Below are 26,637 nucleotides of genomic sequence, written 5' to 3' on the forward strand. Positions count from 1 at the left end.
AAGAAATTATACAGCTTCTAGAACACATTTAACTAGAATGAGCATTTCACGTCTCCAGAGGGAACAGGTCGCTCTGCAATAGCTGTTCTTAACAATACAAAATTAACTGCACTGCGTTTTTAGTTACTTAATCTGTTTCACTTGTTTTTATCTGTTATATTGTGTATTTGAATGCGTTGGGATGTTTTTTAATTCTGTCTGACAGCCGTGACAAAAGAGAAGTTTCTGTTTTTACTAGGAACAGACAATGGACAGGGACAATGGTCATTAATCAACACTAACACATAAGTGTCTAAATGAACCAGAAGGCATTTTTACCTCCGCCGGGGGGGGGGGGGGGGGGGGGCACTGATTTGTCTTAGCAGAGGTCTGTGCTTTTCTAGTTTTAACTGTGGTCACTGGCATGATCAAGGCATGTCATTTTGATAAATACTGTTGTGTGCTGATTAGCTGTCAACTATTTTAATCACCAGTTTTTTTTTTTTAATTCAGAACATATAGTTAAACTCTTTTCAAGGGGTGAATATCAAAATGATGACTGAAAATCATTGTTTGTAAATGTAAACTACATATAGTAGGACAATACAAAATGCTGGAGGATGATGTCTCAGGTTTTCACCATTTTTTCAGATTTTCAAACAGTTAATGGAGTGAAGACTCAACAGATTAACTGACAACTAAAATAATCATCTATCTCTCTGTCTGTTCATGAAGTTGATCATGATGCACAATGTTTCTACAGTAGCTGTGAACAGAAATCGTCTTCGTTTTCCGTTTTATAGAAGGTGGCATTCAGAGATAAGCTGCACTACTGTCACCTTCTTTATTTCTGTGTGGACGAGAGTTAATACCCTCTGAACTAAAAGGCCTAGAATGGACAAAACAAACACTGGCTGTGGGGGGGGGGGACTAAATACCACCGTCCGAACCTTTCACCCTGACTGATCTTACCTGAGTCTGCCCGTTGTACGGTGGTGTGTGTGCTCCTGTCCTGCTCTGGGAATCTGCTAATCCAGCCTGAGACGTCTCCTCCTGCAAAGCTCCGGTCCCAGTGAGGACAACCTGTCCCTGGGGGTCCTCTGGTGGTGGGAGGTGGTCAGAGTACGTGGAGGAGGAGGAGGATGGCATTGTAACTGTAAGTGCACTGGGGCTCTTTCTGCCCTCTCCTCCCTTTCCTCGTTTCCTCCCTCTGTCCCTTTCCCCTTTCCTCCTCTGGTCCTTGTCCCCTCCGTCTCCCACCTGATTCGTCACCGTGTGCTCCCCTGCTGCATCACCGGAAACACCTCTTCGCTCTCCTCCATCCCCGCGTGCGCCCCTTTGCCTCTCCTCCTTCCTGTCTTCCTCGTCTTCCTCATCGGAGGCGAGGAAAGAAAACTTTGCCTTCTGTTCCTTCAGGAGCATCTCGATTCGAGAGTCCAGGCTGCTGCTGTGGTAGACGAACGGTAAGCTCTCATTGGTTGAATCTGGCTCTGGGGAGGAGGAGTCGCGCTGAGGGGGTGGCGGAGAACTGGAGGAGGAGGGGAGAAGGTGAGGGAGGGAGGTGGAGGTAGGGGATGTAGAGGAAGATGTGATGGAAGGTTGGGGTGGGGAAGAAGGTGGAGGGGTTTTTGGAGGGGCAGGTGGGGTACTGGGACGGCGTTTGGGTTTTGTCCATTGCTCCTCATGGGCTGGACTGTCCTGGCTAAAGTCATGTGTTCCAAGTGTCTCCGCTACAGCTGCCGCGATAACGGAGGCAGGTGGAAGAGGAGGCGGTGGCGGAGGAGGTGGAGGCAGAGTATTGTGCGGGACCGGGTGGTAGTCTTTTTCAGAGCTTACAGGGGGCGCGGGGACCCTTTCTGGGTTGCTAGCGCTCGCTAAACGACTGGACGCATCCACTCCTTGGGGCGGAGCAGGAGCTGGTGTGGGCTCTTTGGAGGAGGAGTAGGTGGAGTAAGACGACGGGGGAGGGGACATGCTGTTCGAGGAAGAGCGGTAAGAGTTGGTGTTGTATCTGGGGTCAGAGCTGTTGGAGTAGTCACTGTCTCGGTCCCGTTCCCGGTCTCTGTCGCGGTCCCGGTCTCGGTCCCGGTCGTGGCTGCTCCGCCTGCGGCTGCTGCTGCCACCGTGGTGGTTGTGCGAGTGGTGGTGGTTGCGGTGTCTCTGGTGGCCGTGATCGCTGGAGCGGGAGCCCAGGCTGTCTCGCCGGTAGCCCCTGTCATCCCTGCGTTCCGAGTGGTGGTGGGAGTGATGGGAATGGTACTTGGAGGAAGAGTTTGTGTCCTGCTGGTGATGATATGATGACCTCCTAGAGCCGATCCCCCCAGGTCCGTAACGCCCCCCGGAGTCTCTGTCCCGCTCCCTGTCGGACAGCAGGGGCTGGTCGTATTGGGAGGCGACGGGAGGGGGAGGCATTGAGGAGTGGTGTGCCATGTGCGGCCCCGGCCCCCCAGCGTTGGGGTACGGAGGGTAACATGGCGGCTCGTTGGGACGGTATGTTGTTGGGGGGTACATGGGGCGCCCTCGGTGGTACACTGACGGTTCCTGTGCATCCTCAGAGTAGCGAGACACTTTGTACCCCCCAACAGTAGATGAGACTGCAGAAGAGGAGGAGGAGGAGGGGAGCATGTCCTGGGGGGGGTAACCACTGCCCATAGTACCAGTGTTGTAGCCAGTATGTCTGAAAGATGGAAATAAGGTAGAGTCGGAATTACTTTCAAATGCGAAAACAAAGGTAGGAACTTCCCTTCTACCCAGCTGAAGACTTATTTATTCAGACAGGCCTACGCAATTCCAGAATTAAACTTTTATCTACTGCCATTTTATGTACCTATGTGTTTTATATATTCATGTGTGTAATTTTAATTATGTTTTATTTATTTTAACAACTTTGTATGGTGGCCTTGAGTGTCTTGAAAGGCGCCTATTAATAAAATGTATTATTATATTTATTATTCTATTTACTGCATATTACATTTATCAGCAGAGGCAGTCAAAAACAAAGTTGGGATTCAAAATAACTTTGTATAACCAATACAAAAAATATAAACAGTTTCAAAAATATGTTCTCTTCATCTGACAGTGAGCCTGTTTACATGACATCTTTGACTATACAAACTGAATTTCTCTGATTACAGTAACACCACTGAGTCCACTTTAAAATCTATGAAGCGAAATGGTGCCAACCAACCTGCTGCTGTAGCCCGAGTCCTGTGAGAAAGGAGTCCCTGATCTGGAGCTGTACGGTGTCCCCCCGCCCCCCTGAGACGAACCAGTGGAGCCCGGGGTGTAGGGGCCTCCCAGTGAGGACGGGGTCGTGTCCAGACGCTGGTCACTGAAGCCAGCGTCCACAGGGGTGATGTTTCCAGAAGTCAGGGCTTGGACTCCCGCCGCCAAAACTGCCAGCTCACTGGAGAGCCTCCGCCTGATCTCTGAAGACTGGAACCAGACGCAAAAAATATGACAATGTTCAAATTTGTCACATATTTATAGATGCATTTTCTTACCATTTTCCAAAGCTTGAAAAGATAGAGGAAAAAAACACCTCATAATAACATAACTAAAGGACCTACATCAGGGGTGTCAAAGTCATTTTAATTCAGGTTCCACATTCAGCCCAATATGATCTGAAGTGGGTCAGACCAGGAAAAATGACAACATAATATATAAATAATATCAACTCCAAACTTTTCTCTATATTTGAGAATAAAAAAAAAGCAAAATTACATTATGAAAATATTTACATCTACAAATTATCCTTTAAAAATATGAATAACATGACTATGAACAAACTGAAATTTATTAAGAAATATATCTGCAATTTTAACAATATCCTGCCTCAGTTTATCATTTACACATGTACATTACTCTAATTTCCTTTGGGATTAATAATGAATGAATGAATGAATGAATGAATGAATGAATCAATGAATCAATCAATCAATCTATCTATCTATCTATCTATCTATCTATCTATCTATCTATCTATCTATCTATCTATCACAACTTACAGATCACAGTGGATCTACAAATACACAAAACATTTCCTAACAGGCAGAATATTGGTAAAATGATACTTCTCTTTAGACATTTCAGGTTGTTCATATTTGTTCAGGTTATTCACATGTTTTGAAAGGATAGTTTGTAAATATAAACATTATCACGTAATTTTCCTTTTTTTTTTCACTAACAGAAAAATCCATCAAATTTTATTCATATAGCACCAAACCATAACAAAAGTAATCTCATGACATTTTACATATAGAGATAGTTGAAACCAGACTCTGGAGTTGTCAGTAGTTATAAGTTATTATGTTAGTATTCTACTGATTCGACCCACTTGAGATCGAATTAGGCTGAATGTGACCCCTGCACTAAAATAATCAATGTATTCAGAGTAATTTTGCATTTCACAAATTTACCCCACGGACCTGATTGGACCCTTTGGTGGGCCAGTTTAGGATCGTGGGCTGTATGTTTGACACCCGTGACCCACAGTCTGTGTAATATCTGTCAAAGAGCGACTGAACTTGTTGTACCGTGTCAGGCTGTGTTGGGGCCTGGGGTTGGACTCTGTCTGTCAAAGCTTTGCCGCCCAGAGGCACCGTCTGAGGAGTGTAGGACCCATTGACTATTAGGTCATAATACTTCTGCCTCTGCTGGCCTGTTTAAAGGACAAAAAACACATAGAAATAAATAAAAGGCTGAAAAAAAGGCTCATCATAAACAAACTGTAGCTGTTTCAAATGATTTTAAATTCTTCAGTAAATGCAGGGAGTTACGTTTAGCATGAGGTGACCTGCTTTTGTTACAGACAAAGAGGAACTTTAAGATCCAACACTTTCATTACCATTTCTATCTTCAATTAAATAAAAAGTTAGCAAATTTTTGTTTACTAAAATCTCCGAATTACATGCTTTCTCTTGTGTATTATTACCATGTGTTGTCACCTATGTCAGTCTGTGTGTAACTAATGAATGGATGCTTTGTTCTTGAAGAAACTCGATCAGTATTTTACACTAGGAATGGGACTTCCAGTTGAGACTCTTCTCCAAATTTTCTGATCCATCGTATAGTTTATGCTCCTTTTACTGAGGGACATAATCTCCAAAAAAAGGCCTAAGTGGCTTCATTTCATAAGGAAAGGTGAGAACAGTGCTAGTTTTAACGTCTGTAAAATGATCATTTCATTACTGGAAACACCAGAAAGATTTTTAAAATTTTAATGTGAAATGCTGCTGTAAAATGGACAGTCTATCCTTGATATGTACGGCAATTTTGTGTTTTATGCATAGTCAGAATTTAGTTTGATATTTGAGGATTTTTGAGTTACTTATGGAATCTGACAGGAATTTAGGGCAGGTAATGGATGAAGTAAGGGGGCGGGCGGGAGATCATAAATTAAACTTCATCCCACTCCTTTTAGAATGGTTTACTTACTTTTTTTATACAATTCTTTTGTTGTTTGATTTTATTGCAAATATTTGAAATAAATAAAATGAATAAACAAACCAAATTCTTTCTACACGTGGCTTTAATTTAAGAACTTTTATGCCTCTTGCCCAGAAAACCGATCTGGAAATCAACAGAGAGTTGAGCTAATAAGCAGAATAAATTATGCCATTAATATCAATAAAAGCTTTCCAATTCCCATCCCTAATACTGATTGATTATGTACAGGCTGAGAATAAACAATATGCCATGTGTGTTTTGGTCACGAAAAGGGTAGTGTTTGTGTCCTCATTTCATTTGACTCTGTCCCAAATACTCTAAACCTAAAGTGTCAGTATCAATGTCATAACAAAGAGCAGGTGAAATGTTCATCCTACCTTTAATATCGAGCTGAGCATGGATGATGTTCCCCATGACTGAGGTGTTGTGCAGATGCTTGACAGTGTCCTTGGCTCCTCTGGTGCTGGTGAACAACACCCGGGCCAGGCCCAAGTGCTTCCTGGTCTTGGGGTGAAACAGGATTTCCATCTCCTCCACCTCCCCAAACTTGGCGCACATTTCTGCCAAGAAGGGCTCCTTGATGTTGTCATTGAGTCTAGCAAAGGTCACCTCCTTAAGAGGTATGGGGCCCACATAGAACTCATCCAGCTGTGAGGAAAAGATCACATTTATTCCAAAACAAGTAACACCCAATTACATTTGTAACACACGTGCTCTGTGCAGTTACTCTCACCTTAAACTTTGGCACTGGCAAGGACATTTCCGTGTACCTCGACCATAGTCTTCGAGGTCTTGGGTCCCGCAGTTCACCCACGGGAGGAAATCCAGAGTCCTGTACATATCGTTCAGTTAGACGTCGAAAACCCGTATACACATATTTAGACACCAAAAATTGAAACTGAACTCACTGGCACACTGAAATGCACTCCATCGTATCTGTAGATTTTCTGTGTGACCCGCCGGATTGCTGGGTCCTGGACAAGTTTGTAGCTCTTCCACTGCAAACTGACAGCTTTTTGTGTTTCTGCCCCACCGTCTGGATCCATCCTACAACTGAGGGTCAAAGGAAACATGATTTGAGGACACAATAGAATGACAGAGGTACAGCAAAATTCTGTTAATCCTGGATAGAGGTTTAAATATTCACTGGCCTCACAATTCACTTCAGTGATGATTCAGGGATTTGAATACACACCTGTTCTTTATGCATCTTAATGTACTATATCCTGAATTTATTATATAACCTTTTCTTCAGTTCACACACAGTTAGATAATCAGATTTTTTGAGGCATTTTCCACACCTTCAATTTTGAATGGACCTCCTTACAGTCAAGAATAGTAAAGACAGTGGCATAACCATCTCATGTTATTCATTTATAACGCCTGGCTGCAGAAACTTCCAAACTACGTCACATCTTTTTTTTCATTTACACGATATGGTAACTCTTCAACTTTTGCTTTTCCTGGCTCAAAATGAGGCAGAGGTGGTACCATCCTCATACTTTCAACATGTTCAAAAAACACTTTTAACAGGTAATATGCTGTAGTTGTTGCAAAAATTATATTTACAATAAAAACCTACAATTCAAGCTTTAAATTTGGTTAGATTCTATTGTAACTAGAGCATCACAATATATCATTTGAGCAATGACATCGCGATGTATGTGTGCGCAATAGACACACTGCAGGTCCTGCAACGTAGGAGGCAAATGAACTTAACATGTTCTCATCTAATTTCAAGGGTACCTGATATAAACTGCACACAGTGATCTACCAATCACAATCATTCTTAATCAGTTTGAAGTGAGTCACTGGTAACAATATTGAAAAATGAGCAACAAACAAGAGAAAATCACTGTAAATGAAGACTTTGTGCCAAAAACAGAAGTAATGTCAGTTATCTGGAATTATTTTTCGACTACAAGAAGGGTGATATTGAAACACATGTTCTGTGTCACTAGTGCCTTATACCTGTTGCCACAACGAGAGGTAACACACAGCTATTATACACTCCTGAGTATTTTTTCATAATATTGCAATATATATCGCATGGTTAAAAAAAAAAAAAAATCGCAATGTCAATTTTTTACGATATCGCGCAGCCCTAATTGTAACTTTATCGAACTAACATTTCATCAATTACACCAATCCAGATATGACAAAGTTCGTGAGAGTAAAGCTACAATTCCCTTTTATCCATGAAGACATCTGTCAGAGTTTTGACCTAGAGGTAGTCAGGATTCTCTTTTCAAGCAAACTAACCATAAACATTCTTCATGTAGGCACAAATGATGGCAGAAAGGGTATGAGATATGATACAGGGTTCACGCTATTATCATAAAATTTAACTAAAAAATACAACACATAAAAAAGCTAGAATTTAAGTGCTAGACAGTAAATTTGACCCCTTTAAAGCTTTATATGGGTTATTTGAGCAATGCCATGGTATGATGGCATGTGAGATACTGTACCTTAGAGGAAACTGAAACCAGTTAACTGATATAACTGGTACATTGTTCAGCACTAGGTCTCAGAAAAATGTATTGTGTTTAGTCAAGTAATAACAACACAAGCCGTTACAGCACCTGAGCCCTCCACAAACCTGGGGGAAACCCTTCAAACATGGCTTATACGTTCCCCTTGGACACCTGAGACTTTATTATAAGACACAGGTGATGGCTTTTGCACCTGTTTTAATCAATTCTTTGTTGCCTGTATTGTATGACACTTGCATATATTTGCTGATGTTCTCCTCCTTTGGAAAAGAGATAATAATTTAACCCAGCTTGCCTGACTGAATAAACATTAAGTAAGTGAAATAAACATCGGAAATGCTGCAGCTATAAACACAATTATCTGGTAGTAGATTAGATGTATGATAATGTACAGCAATGATAAGCTGCGTCACAAATCCTACCGTTATATTCAGCTTCTTTCAGCAGTATTCGCAAACAGAACTGTACAACGATATAATTAATTGAAGTAAAAGTTGACCTAAGGAGGTTATCTGTCCCGGCTGAGATGCTGCGTGCTGTCAAAACAATGACCACAGTTACGTCACTGAGCAGTTAGTTCGGCTAGCACCTGCTGTTAGCATAAGCTAACATGCACCAACAAAATGCAGAGAAACTGGGCATTACAACATCCACGCTAAACACACACTTATTTCCGATTTCCCATAAAAACATAATCGGTAAATTGATAACGTCAGCTCCTGTTAAATTACTAATGCTTTCACGCCTTTGCTAGGACAAGTTACCGCTGGCTAATGCTAACTAGCAAGAGCACAGTTATGAGTAAAACTCTGCTCTTATTGACCCTCATCCCGTATCTGTAACAATTTACTCAGTAGCGTTCATGTTATACACCCCCTTCCGATGCTCTGCTGACCTGTTTTGCCTCTAGTTTGTCTAATTTCAGTCCCCACCTTGTCGAGACCTACTGCCCGCTCATCCGAAAGTAGCAACCCGCCGCTACATAGTAGGCAGCTACGGCCAGGCCCGGGAGACGAACAAGAAAAACACTGAGTCCTTAACACAAAATGGACATGTCCGACCCGGCGCTAAAACAAAACTGAGCAGCTAAAATGATACGGCTGTCATTCCGGTACTTAGTAAAGGCAAAAACATGCCTGTCCGAGCGACGAACTCTGTGCTTTTGCTTAAAAATCCCTATATTGTTGAGAGAGCGGCCATCGCGTAACCAACCTGAAAGCCTCGCCTGTTCTCCATCAGTGTATGTGAATGCCGCCTGTGAGTCCTTAACGGCACTTTCGTTAAAACTAGTCACCAGAAAAAAAAATATACGGGCACCCCTACAAGTATATATATTACGGAAAATTATTTTTGAATATATTCTCAGAAGGAAACCATATTTTATTTATGGTTTAATTTTTTTCTTTGACAAACTATAGCTCGAATCTGCTTCTGTAAACACAAGCCCAGAAAAGGCAACGAGGGATCAGAGCGCCCTCTAAAGGCCGGTTCATGATAATCCACCTGCTCCAAACGAATGATACATTTAATGACATTTTAGGACCAAGTGCTGCAGTTGCATTGTTTATTGTGCAGCAGAAATAACTTTATTCGAGCCCCTGGAATAGATATTGTCTATAGTAATTATAGAAAAAATTATAGAAAATAGAATTATAGAAAAAAATAAGTTTCTGCATTAGAAGGTGCACCTGCTTGCTTACTGAAAAAAAATAGACATTTAAATATTCTGAACCACTCTATCTGCAGCAGAATAGCCTATGAAATCATAATTTTGTCACATGTTATGTTTGTCAATTATAAAGGCATTAATTCATCCTTGTCTTTAAATTAATATGGCTGTATTGGAATAAAAAAGAGAGCATGTCCTTATAAAATGGACTCTAGTGTGAACTGAATTACCCAATTAAAAAACATCTGTGGAAAAAAAGTGAATTGATCAGTGTTATTTTCAAAACTCACTGTTTCAACATGCGACATCAATAGGACACAGGTTACATGAGATCAGCGGTACAGCCTCCACTGTATAGAAATACTCCATTACATTTACTAAATGTATTGGAGTGTAATGTAATTCAAAATATCACTTACAGTAAGTGGAAGTACAGCATTGCTGCGTTATTGGAAAAAAGCTTATTCTTTTTATCTCTTTTCTCTTCATTAATTACAAATACACATAATAAACAGTAGTTTAGATACTTTATGCACAACTGGATAGATTAGTGTTACATCATATATGAGCTTATGTGTTCTATTGTATAACTGGAAGTCAAATATTTTATTTAATGGAGTAAAAAGTACATTACCTATAAATGAACAAGTTTTACTGCTGAATTTGCAAGTGTGAGGAGGAAAGAACAGAAGTAAATGAAAAACTTAAAGGTCAGAAATCCATCTTATTTTGGTTAAAAATGAGTTTACATCATCATTAAGTAGATTGATTATGACTTTCTTTTAGGTGTTTTAGGTGTTACTGCTGGGCAGCATGACACCAAAAATGGTATCATAGCACGTTTTAAGATTTTGGTAGTTTCACAGAATACCATAATCTTTTCTATGACTGGACCCTCACATTGGTGTGTAACTTAAATGAAAGAAGTTGCATAGATATGCTAACCACTTTGGCAAAGCTTCTTTTGCAAAACATATATTATTTTTTTTATATAATTCACAATGTAGGTAGAAGTTTTTCAGAGAATCAACACTGTGTCCAATAAGAGCTTTACTTGTGTCTTTTATTTGGCATGTGGGACAACAACTTCTGTACTGCTGCACAACAGGATAGCTATTGCTCTGCCTATGACTCTCACTCAGGGTGCAACTTTAGAAATTACAAAAATACAAAAAAAAATACACAAAAAGGCCAATAAACATTGCCATACACATACTAAGCCAAAACTAGTACTAACACAATAACCCCACTGAATTCTTGCACATAAAAATAACACATTTACAACAAAATACCCACTACCCATAATGCACTGTGGCAAACATGCCACAATATTATAATTATTAAAGTTATAATATATTATAGTATTAAGTCACTAAACTGGAAAAAGTAAAATTCAGCAAAAGTTTCATTCCAAATGCAATTACAGAACAGAATAAATCATTAAAGAGACTGGAACATGTTAGATGGATGTGTGTGTGGTGGTGGGTGTATGGTTGTGAAATGACTGTTTTGTTCGATTTGTGTCATACCAGATGCTCGTGAGGGATGTTCTGTATTCTCGTGGCTGTACGGTATGTGGAAACAATTTTCCTGTGAAGGACAAATAAATACATCTATCTATGATTTTTCATGCAGGACTGGATTTTCACTCGGGACTGTACAGGGTGTCCCAAAAAATCTGACATCATTTCATCACCAAATAATTTGTTAAAAATTTGTTTGGTCTTTTTGCTCAAAAAAGTGAAATAATTGTTATTGTTGTGCTCTCAGGAACAGACAGCCGTTTACTGTAAGAGAAACGTGTCCTGTGTATTGAAGTACGCCCAAACTCAGTCATATGTGAATGCGCAACATGAATTTGTTTGAAAATTTCATAAACGAGCGCCAACAGGAAAACAGATTTGGACGTGGCATAAGAAGTTTCAAGAGGAAGGCTGTTTGTGTCGGAAAAAAGGATCTGGGTTAGGGTTAGGGTCACACATTGAACATTTGTAATAACTTTGGAACATTATAAAATTACCATCCCCCAGAATTTTTGTTTGAAATTTGTAGAATAAAACATTTTATGTCTGAAAATCAATCCTATTTAGTATCATTTCTCCTGGACATCTCAAATGATGTCAGTTTTTTTGGGACACCCTGTAATTTTCAGATCTTTAACAAGTGTCATTTTTGCACATTTGTATTTCCAATGGAATGGCACATTCTAACAGGTATGTTGTAACTCCCTTGTAAATCTTTTGTACATTTTTAGTACATAACTGCATAGCATTGTTTATTGTTTCCTTATTTATTTATTTTTCTCTTCCCTTGCTCTTGAGTGGCTTTCTTTCTGTACTTTAGCTGTGTCTGAGCAACTGTAACAAACAAAATTCCCCCTGGGGACTAATAAAGTATTTCTGATTCTGATTCTATCTCATCGTTGTGTTATACACTCAGACTTAACCCTTAAAGACCCAAACATCCACCCCCGACCAAAACCATCTACTGATCTAAACTGTTTCATACCTGCTGATCCACTTATCCTGTTAAAACATGTAAATAATTGATGTAAAATACAGTTGTTCATCTTTTCATGGTCATCAGACATGACCATATTTGGACATTCAGAGGCGCTGTAGTTACCGTGGAAACACCATCATCTTCTACTATATTGATTCACCAGTAAAACCCATAGAGTTGGATCAATGACAGTGGATAGAAATGCTTAGTTTATATTGAGTTAATGATATATTTGACTGAAAAAGTCACTTTTTCTTCAGTTTTCTCTGCTTTTGATAAAAGAACCCTCAACTTTAATCTGAGCTTTAATGAACATCTACATGATCAGTACATTAAATGCAGGAAAACACCTGATTTATACTGATAGAATACAAAATACAGAGGATAATATTATAAACAAATGGTGATAAATCACTTAAGAAACGTTAAATATAGAGAAAACTTCATTTGGGAAGTGACATAAAAGTAGTGCTGGGTCTTTATGGGTTAAAATACAAGTTGAATCATGTGTTTCCTTTTGAGCCTTAACAGCTGTTTCTGCTACAATGGTGCATAAAAAATCCATGCCTTGCAGGAGAATAAAACCAGTATTTTATATTTCAACAATAAATCCCACTGTGTTAAGAGTACCCAAAAGCATAGTTTGCATAGTTTTTAGTCAAATATTAAGAAAAAGCCATTGCGGTATTTTGATTTGAGTCCAATGTGGAGCAAACACTAGTCTCCACGAGAGAGCGCCAGTCAAGTGTGGTTTTATTATTTGCAACTAACTCTGAGACTAATATTTCAACCTTAACATGTTTTATCACAGCGATAAGTCAGAAGCAGATAAAATTCACTCATCATAATCGAACCCTTTTAGAAAACCAACTGCAGATATATAATAATAATAATAATAATAATAATAATAATAATAATAATAATAATAATAACATATAGTATACTATTTATATGTGATATGTGATATTAATAAAGTATACTTTTCATGGGCTAAATATTTAACAGATTTAAACTCAAGTGTAAATGACTGCAGTTTCCAGATTTCTGATGATACATTGTGTACATTTAAATTCCCAGCTGATATCTTTAAAATAATCCAAATCATTGCAGTTGCATTAAACTTTTGTCAAAATCATGTTGATTCACCCCTGTACTGCTAATTTCAAAGGCCTTATCAGTGCTTGATGGAATCTGCATTATAAAAGACTTTTTGGTCATTGCATCTATTTTAGCTTCGAAGAGACGACTGCACTGATGAAACTGAATCTAGTCCAAAGACTGCTGACACAGCCCAGAGGTTAAATTTAGCACAAGCTTCACCCACTCTGCTCCCTGTTGTCCGGTTTCGTTTTTTTTAACCACGTCTGAGAATGTGTGACCAGCACTAATACCTTCAACTTTCACACCATTTATTTTTAGTTTTATTGTGCGACTTGTGAATTAAGCCATGAAGACCCAGTGCTACTTTTGTGGCAGTTCCCAAATGAATTTTTCTCTATTTCTACTTTTCTTAACTGATTTATCACCAATTTCTTTTATATTACCCTTTGTATTTTACATTTTTTGGTGTAAATCATGTATTTTCCAATATTTAATTCACATATCATGAAGATGCTCATAAAAACTGAGTAAATTCAAAGTTAATTATATCAAAAGACAGAAAAATGACAAAAAAAAGTGACTATTTCAGTCAAATATATCATTAACTGAAAATAAACTATCCACTGTCATTGATCCAACTCCATGGGTTTTACTTGTGAATCAATGTTGTAGAAGATGACAGTTTCCACAGTAACTACGGAGCCTCTGAATGTCCAAATATGGTCATATCTGATGACCATGAAAAGATGAATAACTGTATTTTACACCAATTATTTACATGTATTGATAAGATTAGTGCACAGGTGTCAAACATGCGGCCCGGGGGCCAAATCCAGCCCACCAGAGGATCCAATCTGGCCCGTAGGATGAATTTGTGAAATACAAAAATTACACTGAAGATATTAACAATCGCGGATGTCAAAATCATTTTAATTCAGATTCCACATACAGACCAATTAGATATCAAGTGGGTCAGACCAGTAAAATACTATCATATTAAACCTATAAATAATGAAAACAGCAAATTTTCTCTTTGTTTTAGTGTAAAAAAAAAAGTAAAATTACATGAAAATGTTTATATTAAAAAACTGTTAATTTACAAAAAATATGAATAAGCTGAAACGTCTTAAGATAAATAAATGCAATCTTACCAAGATTCTGCCTGTTACTAAATGTTTTGTGTATTTGTAATTGTAATGTCAGTTGAAATGCACACGTGTAAAGGATAAACTGATAACCTGAGAAAATTGCACTTGTTTTTCATAAAACGTTTCCAGTTGTTCCATGTTTTTCCGATTTTTGTAGACGTTAACATGATCATAATGTAATTTTACTTTTTCCACTGTTATTTTACTGGTTCAGCCCACTGGAGATCATATTGGGCTGAATGTGGAACTGAACTAAAATGAGTTTGACACCCCTGGATTAGTGGACCAACAGGTATTAAACAGCTTAGATCAGTAGATGGTTTGTGTCGCTGGTGGCTGTTTGGGTCTTTAAGGGTTAAATACATTTCCCATAAAAATGACAGTACTCGTATTTTGAACAGACTCCAGTGCATTTATTGTATTCGCTCAGATATCATTAGAAACAGCCTGCATTAAACCTCGTGAATTCCATAGCAGATATAAATAAAAAATCTGACAGCATTATTTAGGATTATGTTAATGCTCGTACATTTGATGACACAGCGATGCTTTAATTTCTTTTAAAACGTGGCTGAAACCACCTCTTAGTGTGTTGACAGTTTAAAAAGCTCAGCGAGCTACACAGGGCTTCGAAGACGTTTGAGAAGAGAACGTGACAGAAAATCTTGGCATGAACTGTGGTGAAGAAGAAGAAGCCCCTCGGTGTCTCTTTCGTGACATGGACAGTTCAGTGACAGTCGAGATGACACCGAACGGAGCAGGTGGCGACACAAACAGCTAAAGCCGGACGCATCCAGAGGCGCAGGATGTCAGTTTAGAGCTGTGGCGAGAGAAGCTGGAAGAAACGGTCTGAGACGAGCACTGTTTTCAGCTGTGCTTGAATGGCTGTCCCTGTCGTCTTTACATGGCTTTCACTTTGATCTGCTTCATCTTCATTTGCTTCTTCTCAATCTTCTTCTGCTCACGGCGCTGAGCAGCTTCCTACAAACACAACAGTCAAATATTTAAGATGTAAAGACAGACATAACTTGGGCTGTGTATAGGCAAGAATCTGATGATACGATACAAATCACAATACTAGGATCATGATATATCATGATACTGTTAAAAAGGCCATTTTTTGTTTGATTCTTTTTTTTTTTTTAAGATTATTTCCTGGAGGAATTGAATTACACCAGAAATAGGTACAAATACTAAACAGATTTTTTATTTGATCACAACAGAATCTAAAGCTATATCACAAAATTTTTCTAATTCTCCTCATGTCCAAAGGAACTCCCATCTGCCTCTCAGACAGTAAAAAGTGCTTTTAGGATGCTTCAAATAACCATTATTTCATAAAACAGTGTTAAATAATAATAAATAAGATATAAACAATAAAGAAAAACAAAACAATAATGAACCTCCACCATATGTGCATTTCAATAAATACCTGACAATATCGATACAGTACTTTTTTAATATTGATACATTATTGTGAATTGAAATATCGCGATACATTGCAGAACCGATATTTTCTAACAGGCCTAGACATAACTGGTGAAAAAGTCGGCAGGGCTTACTAACAGCCCCTGCCTCGTCATAGTCATAGACAGACTTTGTCATTATAGATTTTACATCAAAAATTTAAAATTTGACGATGACGGAAAAAAGATTTGAGAGACTTTGGGGACCCTTTTTGGCTCACTGTTACATTATTCACCACCGATCTTTTGTGTTATATATCATTTAAGTGACCCCCTGGGATGTTTGTACTGAGAGAATTTAAGTGTGTCTATGTGTTTTGATAATTGTTGGCAGCCAATTTATTTACTTATTATTTATTTTATAAAACATATGATGTGGTTATGTGTGTGAAAGTATTTTTTTTTGTTTGGTTTATTTTGTGCTATTTTATTATTCTGTATATATGTAAAGGTGTTAGTGCTGGTGTTTGTTCAATGTTAAATTAAAAAAAATAAAAAATAAAATATATATATATATATATATATATATATATATATATATATATATATATATATATATATATATATATATATATATATATGTGAAGACATTTCATTGCAGTTGGCTCAGCAGGCAGCAGCAATAAATGCAACAGGCATTATGTAGATACACAGGATACAATAAATACGCACATAAAAACAATGTGTGAAGTATGAAAAAAAAACTATGGTTCTCTGATAAAAAAAAAAAAAAAAAACTAGTTTCAGTCTTGAATATTGCACATTTATATTGTACACTGGAGCAGTCCAGTGTAGGGATCAGTCAGGGACTAATTTTGAGTCTTTGCAAAAATTTGTAAAAAGGTAGAGAAAGGCACATGTAAAGAACACGTGTGTAAAATTTGAAAAGAATTGGATGAGTAATGTCCAACAAATTGGTTGGATAAATCGTCTAAGGTGAAATTAAAAAAAAAAAAAAAAACGTATTTGGAAAAAAAAAAATGCAAAACTGAAATTCAACCATCAAACTGTGCACTGCACCTCTACTACTGGTAAAGAATATGTGTGTAAAATTTTAAAAGAATTAGGTAACTAGTGTCCGAGGATTCAGTTGGACAAAAATTGTTTGCATCCCATTTTAGAAAACAGAATTGTATTCTACCAGACCTCTCCTCCACACTATTAAAAGGACTGTTGTGCACTGAACGGTATTCATAAATGTGGCTCCTGTACAGTCTAAGTCTGATCCACCACCTCCTGTATTACTACGTTTTCATTCCTCATGTAAGAGCTGTTAAATATGTTTCGTTGTGTGTCTATTCTTTGTTTGTTCTGCTGAATGAAAAACTAAAACTGCAATAAAACAATGAAAAAGATGTTGTTACAGCTCTTAATTAATATTATTCCTATAACTAAGGCCACAGAGAACATGGCGTTTACATGATCAAATGCCTGTACTGGGGGTTGAAGGATAACCCTGGACCGGTGTGTGTGGGTGTGTGAGTGTGTTTTCCAGTTTCAGACCTCCAGACGACGCTGCCTCTCTGGATCCTCCTCGTTCATGATCCTCTCCTTCTCCGCTCTCTTCTTCTCCTCTCTCCGAGTCTGAGCCGCCTCCTGACGCTGAGCGTGAGTCTGTTTCAGGAAGTTCTCCTCCACACGGGCCCGGTTTCTGTCCGCCTTCTGCTTACCCTGAAGAGACAACAGCGACAGATTAAGGTCAAGGTCAAGGGTCACGGTTATTTATAAAGCACATTTAAAACAACACAAAGTGCTGTAAGAAAATTACATTTAAAATACAGTATATGGTAAAACTAGCAAAAATAAGAATAAATATAAGAACTAATACACAATAATAGGATGAATGGAAACTAAAACACAACCACAAGATAAAACAAATTTTCAAGTTAATTATACTTTTCTTTTGTTTGCTTTGTTCTTGTTTTTTTGTTTGTTGTTTGAACAAAAGAAAAAAGAAAAGTACAATTACATTAACAGAAGACAAAATGAACATCATTAGCCTTAATGTTTAAGTTTTGAAGTCTTTTACTCCTGCCGGCGTTCTGCTCACCTCCCTGTTGAGGCGGAGCTTCTTGACTTTGTCGATGCTGTAGATCACCATGTTCATCAGAGGAAGCAGAGTGTCCATATCTTTGGGAGAGGTGTTGCCCATTCCAGGCACTAAACACACAAAGGAAATAGAGAAATTTACATGAAACATAACAGGTTAAAATTTAAAGATTACAAAGGACAGAAAATATTTCAGAGGGAAAAGTGAAAAGGAATGAAAACTCAGAGCACGGTGTCAATGAGCTCAATTTGGTGAAGAAAATAGATTTTATGCTGTAAGTCATAAAATAGAATAAGTTTATTTATACAACATTTAAAACAACACAAAGTGCCCAAAGTGCTGTACAAACATATAGGTACAAATACTCAATATGATAAAACTAGTAAAAAATATACAGATTTTATGTATTTATTTTTTTATATTGTTCTAATATACATCTGTATATTATTGTGTTGTTATTTAGATGTAAGCGCACTGTTGCTGGTAGAGAGTGGTAATGGCAAAGTCTATTCTACAGATATATACACTGAACAAAAATATAAACGCACCACTTTTGTTTTTGCTCCCATTTTTCATGAGCTGAACTCAAAGATCTAAAACTTTTTCTATGTACACAAAAGGCCTATTTCTCTCAAATATTGTTCATAAATTTGTCTAAATCTGTGTTGGTGAGCACTTCTCCTTTGTCTTTTGCTGAGATAATCCATCCACCTCACAGGTGTGGCATATCAAGATGCTGATTCGACAGCAGGATTATTGCACAGGTGTGACTTAGGCTGGCCACAATAAAAGGCCACTCTAAAATGTGCAGTTTTACTGTATTGGGTGGTCCAGGGGGGTCAGAAAACCAGTCAGTATTTGGTGTGACCACCATTTTCCTCGCACAGACTTCTTCATGAATTCTCTGAAACAGCTTTGGAGATGGTTTATGGTAGAGAAATGAACATTCAGTTCACAGGCAGAAGCTCTGGTGGAGATTCCTGAAGTCAGCATGACCAGTGCATATTCCCTCAAAACTTGTGACATCTGTGGTATTGTGCTGTGTGATAAAACTGCACATTTTGGAGTGGCCTTTTATTGTGGCCAGCCTAAGGCACACCTGTGCCAAAATCCTGCTGTCTAATCAGCATCTTGATATGCCACACCTGTGAGGTGGATGGATTATCTCAGCAAAGAAGAAGTGTTCACTAACACAAATTTAGACAGATTTGTGAACAACATTTGAGAGAAATAAACCTTGTGTGTACACAGAAAAAGTTTTAGATCTTTGAGTTCAGCTCATGAAAAATGAGAGCAAAAACAAAAGTGGTGCGTTTATATTTTTGTTCAGTGTAAGATAAGATATACTAAAACTGATAAAAGCAGACACACAATAATAGGATAACTAGCATCTAAAAACACAACCAGAAGATAAAACATATAAAAGTGACACAACTTCTATTAAAAGTCCGAAAAACTAGTTTCAAAACAGGTTTTATAACATTAAAAAAAATAAAATAAAATAAATTCACCATTAAATGTAAACAGCAGCGTCTTCTTGGTCTCAGGCAGCTTTAAGGGCTGACCCTCCCTGAAAAACAGCAAAGAAAACAATGGTACAATGTAGAACACACAAAAAACATGATTTACATAAAAAAACAAAAAATAAAAACACTTACTCTTGCATAATTTTTGGACCAGAAAATTGGTCCGAGAAATGGATGGACTCGATCTTGTCGGCGTGGTTGGTGATATAATGTACCATCTGAAAATATAGAAAATACACACAAATAAGTTACGAAGCTGCATTTAAATACAAATAAATGTCAAAATATTCATGTTCATTATTTACTGTTGAGACTTTTTATTGTAAAGGACTAAATGTGTGATGAGTAGAGCAGCACCTTATTGTCCATCACCCCGTCTGTGACCTCGCCCATCTCGCTCAGAATCGCCAGGGAGTCTGGGAGTCCATACTTGGCTCCAGACTTTGGCTTGTCACCGCAGAACTCACTCTGTGAAGGAAGGACAGAAAAAAAAAAAGAGTTGGTGTGTTAGATATAGAAGGTAAATGACAGTAATAAACTCTGCCTGAACATGAACTCAACGTCCTGCTAATAACAGTTCAACACATCATGTGGCCACTTTAATCAAAAGAAACTGAGTCAATCAGAACGAATCAATACAATCAGATAAAGTCACACATTTCCTGTTAAAAGGAAGTTTTTCCTTACCACTGTCACCAAGTGTTTGCTCCTGGAAGATTCTGTTGGTGCCTGTGAATTAGCTTAAGAGTCTGGTTTAGACCAGCTCTAAATGTAAAGTGTCATCACATAACTTTTGTTATGATTTGGCACTATATAAATAAAATTTGATTGATTGATTGACATTTACAGTATGACTTTATCTTGATATGAAAATTTAATACTTTCTTTTTTAAAAATTCTGCCACCTAAAGGATTAAAAACAGCTGGAAAACTTTTAATTGCTTGTTTTTGGTGCTTATATTTGTAGTGATAGTATGTCCACTATTCATACTTGTATTTGCAGTAGTAGTATTAACTGTCATGGACATTTGTTCTGGTTGTTGGTGGTTGTGACAGCACCAGCTGATCTACTTCTTCATAGTTCTGGTTCAGTTATCTGTGCACCAATTGCATCCATGTGTCTCCCCCTACTTCCCCCTCTTCCCCAGTCTCTCTCTCTCTCTTTAACCCCAACTGGTCAAGGCAGACATCCATCCTCCAGGAGTCTGGGTCTACTCCAGGTTTCTGCTGTTAAAAGGAAGTTTTTCCTTCCACTGTCACCAGTTACAAGTGTTTGCTCCTAGAGGATTCTGTTGGGTTTCTGTAAATTGGCTTGAGCGTCTGGTTCCAGTCGGTTCTGTATGTACAGTGTCATGAGATAACTTTTGTTATGATTTGATGCTATATAAATAAAATTTGATTTGATTTTGTTATTTCAGTATCGTAGGAAAAACTTGCTTCATAATTCCAGCAGATTAAACTTTTTACAGTATGTAGAATCAATATGCGACTCACATATTCTGTTATTTCATTTTAAAGGGTGTAAACAAATGTTATCAGTCTTAGTGTGGTTCTATGTGAACAGTAGAGTTTGGAAACTGATCAGAACACTTTCATTTGGATTGAACAGTTGTTGTCCATATAAACACAGGCCTTAGAAATGCATTTAAACAAAATGAGCAGAAAACTAAATGTGGCAGTGACAGCATTAAACTAAAGGTCTTTTACCAAGTCCTGCATCTCCTTCTGGAGTCGGGCCATGGCTTTCTTGGTGCCCACAGCGAACACAAACGTGTCCATGTCCTCATCGTTAAGAGTCACTTTGATTTGCTACAAAAACAAACAGACGCTGTTGGTTAGTCTGGAACATGTGTGATGGTTTTACGTGACTTTAAAAAGGCTCATGTGACTGTTCGTACCACTTGATCACAGGCTGGCCTCATCATCCTCGCCAACACATTGAGCAGATCCTGCCTCTTCAGAAACTGAAGGAGAAAGCGTGACACAGTTATAAATATGACACCACACTACGATAAAACCAAAACCTGTGATATGAGCGGCATGTGTGCAGTACCTTGAGCTGGATGAGCATGCCTTCACAGCAGACACGGCCAGAACACCACAGGTTATAGATGTGCTCATTTTCCTGATTCAGCTTCCCAGTGCTCACTGCTTCTTTACTGGTGCCATCGTCACCTGCACAGTGAAATTACTTAGATTAAATGACATCAAACCCAGATCTACTTCACACTGACGATACAACTCAAACTACAAGTGAACAATAACCCACTCTGGTGAAATATATGTGAAATACAATAACAATACAACATAACTATGCAATCTAGTACACAATATAAAGTGCAGTTACTGTAATATAACATGCAATAATCTGTTTACATTTCAGTCATTTCTGCTCCTCTTCCATGTTTACTTACTCAACATTATTATTGTTTGCACTTTGCTCTGTTTTTCTATTTCTATTCTAAATTTGTGTGTGCTCTGTTTTCTATGTTTTTTCCATTTAAATGTTCATTTCATTTCACTACCAATCCCGTGGACTATAATTTCGTTCATCACCCCATTACTGAATGACAATAAAAAATCCTGAACCTTAGTATTCACAGCTGTATTTCTAACAGGAAGCACACAGATGTTAATAATCCTATAAATGTAAAATTATGTGCAATAAGTCGTGCAATAATCTTCTGTTCTGCAAAAACAATGCAATATTCATCAAAATATAATTGTACTATCTTTATATACACTTGGTTCATAGATATACATACTGTTACACTGATATTTATACTGTTTTCATTAATACATACTGTTAATATTGTTACTATTATTCATAGATATACATACTTTCACATACTGTTAATACTGTAAATTTGTGTCTATTCATATGTTGACCGTTTTTATTTTTTATTCTTCTTAGCCCTATTCTTATGTTACTTTATAAAATTTCTATTCTATTTTCTCATCTTATTTGTAGTTTTTGTAATTTCATATTCACTCTATTCTTATTTCTGTAGTACTGGTGTTTTATTAATATTGTTGCACTGACTGGAGTAGCACAATGACAATCAAGGTTATTCTATTCTATGTGGAAGAACTCACCAACGAGTGCGAAGTTGCTCTCCAGGAGTTCTCTGTGGGAGTTGAACCAGGCATGAGCGAGGCGGCTGTTCTTGTTCTTTCCGATGATGTAGTTCATGATGTACGCCAGCAGACCCGTCACCATCAGGATCTCCATGTAGTAACTCTCCCAGTTGTTCTGCAGGTGAGCAGGAACCTGCACAAGGTGATCAGTACCAGTGTAGATCAAGTCAAAAATCAAATGCTTCATTTCTGTTGTTACTTGTTGAATTCACAGCTAAATTACAGAATCAACAGGTTAAACAAATAGCTGTCAATTCCTTTAACAAACAAAGACACTGTGAAATTGTGGCGTGACCGGCATTTTTAACAGGAAATACAGAAGGGCCATTTTTTCTGTCGACATAAAACAACAGAACATGACGACAAATAAATTGCTCTGTCAAACTCCTGCTGTGTATGTATAGTATAAATAACAACACTTATAAGAACAAAAACAGCACTTGCAAGACATCAATATGCTTTATTTATTAAAAAAACAAAGGCTTAAATGCTTTGGTTTTAGGTGAAAGAACAGGTTTGACCTGCTGCTATGTACTATCCACTATTTGCCATTTACTGCTGCTACAGTGTCGGGGTCTCCTCCTCTTCTTACAAAACAACTTCCATATCACTACTAAGATGAATGCTTTCTTTGGTATTAATTAGTTACCCTCGAGCCTGACACTGAGCAGCAAAACTCACACATAATGGCTGTAAAGAAGAGAAAAGTGCTTGCAGATGACATTGAACGAGAGCAGAAAAAGCACTTGTCTTGATTTTACAATTTTCCACTTCGTAAAATAAAATAAAAAAAATTATTTCATTGATTTATTTGAATGTTCTATCCAGTCATAACGAGACCAGAATTTGCAGTGAGCAGAGACCCTGAGTACCTTCAGAGATTATACAGTTCCCAAACAGCAGATGCCAGTATGTGGAGGTTTATGATAATCTAGGTTTACCGTGTGGATTATGAGAGGGTCCTTCATTGAGTGGATTGTCTTTTCCATGTCTCCGATCCCCTCGAACTCCTCCTGGTCATATTTGCTGAAGATGTCTTGATCCTATCGAAACATAAGACTGAATTAGCTCAGATACAAAAACACCAGCAATTATTTTAAACACTTTAATTCATAAAACGTGGGACATGAAACACAAAGCAACAAACCTGTGTCTCTGAGTCTTCAAAGCCATCCTGGCCATCCTCCAGTTCTACAGTGGCTTCGTCTTCATCTTCTTCGTCATCGACCTGAGATGGAAACGAGACGCGCGGCGGAGGCATAGTTTCTGTCTCGGCCACCGGGTCGTCATTCATATCCTCAAACTCAGCAAAATCATTGTCATCTGCCAGGTCCTCACCATCGTCAAAGTCGTCATTGTAGCGGCCCCTGGATACAGGAAGGGCGAGGAGCAGCAGGAGTGTAGGGATCAGGAATAGACGCAAACTCCGCATGGTCAGACCTACAACAAAAGCAGAATGAGAATGTTTTAGTAACTGTGGGTAAATATTGTACTTTTAAATCAACTACATTTGTACTTAATAAAAGATTAAATGAGAAAATCCTCCTTTTTTAATTCAATACATTCTTTAAAAATCCTCTTAAATTTAGTGGAAACTACATTATTAGTTATATAGGGCGAAATAGGCCTCTTCTCTGAGCTTATGAAAAGGTGACTTTTTAGAGATTCATGGCCCTCAGAGGGAAACAATCTGCAAACATATGTCAATGACATGGAATATGATGCATCACTGTAGAATAAACTAAACAACAGAGCCCTCCGATCGTCCTCTCAGATGATTTTGGATGTCCCCAGGTCCCGATGTAAACAATGGGGTGCTCGTTCATTTGCTGTTGCTGCACCAAAACTGTGGAACTCGCTGACTCCTGACTTGCGAGTCCTCACTGACCTGTCCCTGTTCAAGTCCAGGTTAAAGACACATCTGTTTAGACTGGCTTTTAACCCTTAGCACTGAGACACTACTAGATTTTAATCTGTGGTCCTTTTTTTTTTAAATCACTGTGTATTGTGTCCTATTGTTTTATGCATATTTATGGTATTTGACTAAACTATTTGACTAATTATGCTTATAGATGTAAAGCACTTTGGTCTTCTTCATGTTGTTGTAAAGTGCTATATAAATAAACTTTGATTGATTGATTGATTAAACAATGGCATGTAAAGTAGTTTCAATGAGCTTAACATTGATGCAATAGTACAATGAACCCAAATACATCACAAAAACAGTCAAACACTGACGGTGACCCTTTTACTATTGATGAGTTAGAAACCTGTTATTGTTAATACTTGTTGTAAAGAATGTGGTCCAAAACAGCTTTATGACTTCCTCACAATACAAAAGGCCATAAACAAAACAGGAAGCTCTCATTCAAGGCATTAACGCTGGATATGTTCCTCTATAAACCATTTCTAACAGAGCACACATAATAGAGGAGTTATTTCGCTGCCAAAAAATTTATAAATTCCAAAGAGCAAAGACCCAAAAGGACTAAGACAATAAACAATAACTGTGGAAATGAAGGAAATTAAACAGGAACCTGATGGAAAATAGTACTTTCTGTTTGACTATTTCTGTTATTTTTTTACTAGACGCTGCAGAAATGTAGGACATGACTCTAAAACACCACAAAAACGGCACTTAGTAGGGATATAGAGTGGTATTAGTTTAGCAAATCAGCCAAAGTTAAGCAGATTTAAAGGGTCTGTGATGAAGTAGAAATGAAACTACAGTGCGACCCAGCGCTTAGCATAACACACCTTAGCTAGCTAAACCTACGGCACATGGTGCTGTCAAGACGCAATTAACTGTGACTGAAACTGACTCTGTCTTTCTGTAGATGTATTCCTGTCTAAATCTATATTCTACCTCATAATTATCTGGGATAAGCCCTCCCTGTGCGACCCATCCCCCCTCACCCACTTCATCATTAGCTGTTAGCAGGTGTGGATTTAGCATGCTAACCACGGCTAACTAACATGGCAGCTTTAGAGTCGAACCGGAAAACACCCCGTCATATTTTAGACACAGTTTAAAAGACGAGCTTGACTCAAACACATTAAATGAAGACTGTCAGTGGCTTACCTGTGAATTTACAGTGACAGAGACGTACAGCTGAAGTAGCCTGGACTGGACTGGACAGACTACACGACACTGGTTGACCTTTCAAAGTCTCGAGAGAAGATCCGCCTCCAACGAGATGATAGACAGTCACGTGACCAGTACAGCGCGATCGTAGAAAACAGACGAACACGAAATGGTTTTTATTGACTTGACATACATTTTCTATAGCAACAACACGTTTTTTTGATTTTCAGAGATTAATAGAAAGCTCCAGGCAGTTAATGTGTATGTATCAATAAACAAAAAAAAAAAAAAAAAAAAACACACAAAATGCTCCCTTTGTAAGGTTTTTATTTCATTTAAGTTTTTTTTCCCCCATATTTAATAAGATAATTACTCCTGGCATTTCTTTTTCTTTCTTTCTTTCTTTCTTTCTTTCTTTCTTTCTTTCTTTCTTTCTTTCTTTCTTTCTGACATATTAGAGATAACTTTTTTGTGATCTGGCGCTATATAAATAAAATTTGATTGATTGAGTGATTTAATTGGTTTTCCCCTGTAAGTCGCTTTGGAAAAAAGCGTCTGCCAAATGCGTAAACATAAACATATTACTAATCAAGACAAAACAATTTAAATAATATTTCTTCTTCTTCTTCTTCTTCTTCTTCTTATTATTATTATTATTATTATTATTATTATTATTATAGCAGTAGTAGTAGTAGTTTAAAATAAAAGTAGGCTTTTATTTCTCAATGTCAATGTCATTTTTAAAGGCAAAAGTAAACCCTATTTTGTAAATTAAACTTAATGACAAATAGTATCTCAAATTCATCGTTAGTTGATTTTTTTTTTTTTTTTTTAATCTATGCTTTCTTTAAAAAGTAAAAAAGAAACTAAATAACAGCTTACGTGTTGATGTTACATAATAAACAGCAGAAAAGGTTTTTGGTAAAACAGTCTTTGATGATAACTGAACAAAGATGCCATACTGACAGTTTCTGTCCTCTAGTGGCCACACCGAGTAACTACAATAAAAAAAAAAAAAAAATACCTGGTG

General features: G+C 37.7%; 2 protein-coding genes across 4 annotated transcripts in view; both read right to left on the reverse strand.

Annotated features, from left to right (window-relative positions):
* setd1a (SET domain containing 1A, histone lysine methyltransferase) overlaps positions 1-9,157 on the reverse strand; it is a 33,225-nt gene extending 24,068 nt beyond the window's left edge. The window contains exons 1-7 of one of the 2 annotated variants that reach the window (XM_030141055.1): positions 9,135-9,157; positions 6,336-6,480; positions 6,161-6,259; positions 5,805-6,075; positions 4,515-4,639; positions 3,167-3,414; positions 952-2,656 (exon numbers count right to left, since the gene is read on the reverse strand). In XM_030141055.1, the coding sequence (XP_029996915.1) occupies positions 952-2,656; positions 3,167-3,414; positions 4,515-4,639; positions 5,805-6,075; positions 6,161-6,259; positions 6,336-6,473 (2,586 nt within the window). In that variant the 5' untranslated portion in view covers positions 6,474-6,480; positions 9,135-9,157. The other variant, XM_030141053.1, reaches the window with a different exon arrangement.
* A 5,576-nt stretch (positions 9,158-14,733) lies between these two features.
* ccdc47 (coiled-coil domain containing 47) lies at positions 14,734-25,704 on the reverse strand. Of its 2 annotated transcripts, none has more exons than XM_030141943.1 (13): positions 25,605-25,704; positions 23,670-23,962; positions 23,467-23,565; positions 22,481-22,658; positions 21,438-21,559; positions 21,283-21,348; positions 21,092-21,193; positions 19,742-19,852; positions 19,517-19,602; positions 19,370-19,428; positions 17,859-17,968; positions 17,312-17,479; positions 14,734-15,323 (listed from the first exon to the last, which is right to left on the reverse strand). In XM_030141943.1, the coding sequence occupies exons 2-13, from the start codon at positions 23,952-23,954 to the stop codon at positions 15,243-15,245; spliced, it is 1,467 nt and encodes a 488-aa protein (XP_029997803.1). In that variant the 5' UTR covers positions 23,955-23,962; positions 25,605-25,704; the 3' UTR covers positions 14,734-15,242. The 2 variants fall into 2 exon arrangements, with proteins under 2 accessions (XP_029997803.1, XP_029997802.1); XM_030141942.1 differs by having other exon boundaries at positions 22,481-22,655; positions 23,464-23,565.
* Between the last annotated feature and the right edge of the window lie 933 nt (positions 25,705-26,637).

Source organism: Sphaeramia orbicularis, chromosome 8, assembly GCF_902148855.1.
Source record: "Sphaeramia orbicularis chromosome 8, fSphaOr1.1, whole genome shotgun sequence".
Lineage (NCBI taxonomy): Eukaryota > Metazoa > Chordata > Actinopteri > Kurtiformes > Apogonidae > Sphaeramia > Sphaeramia orbicularis.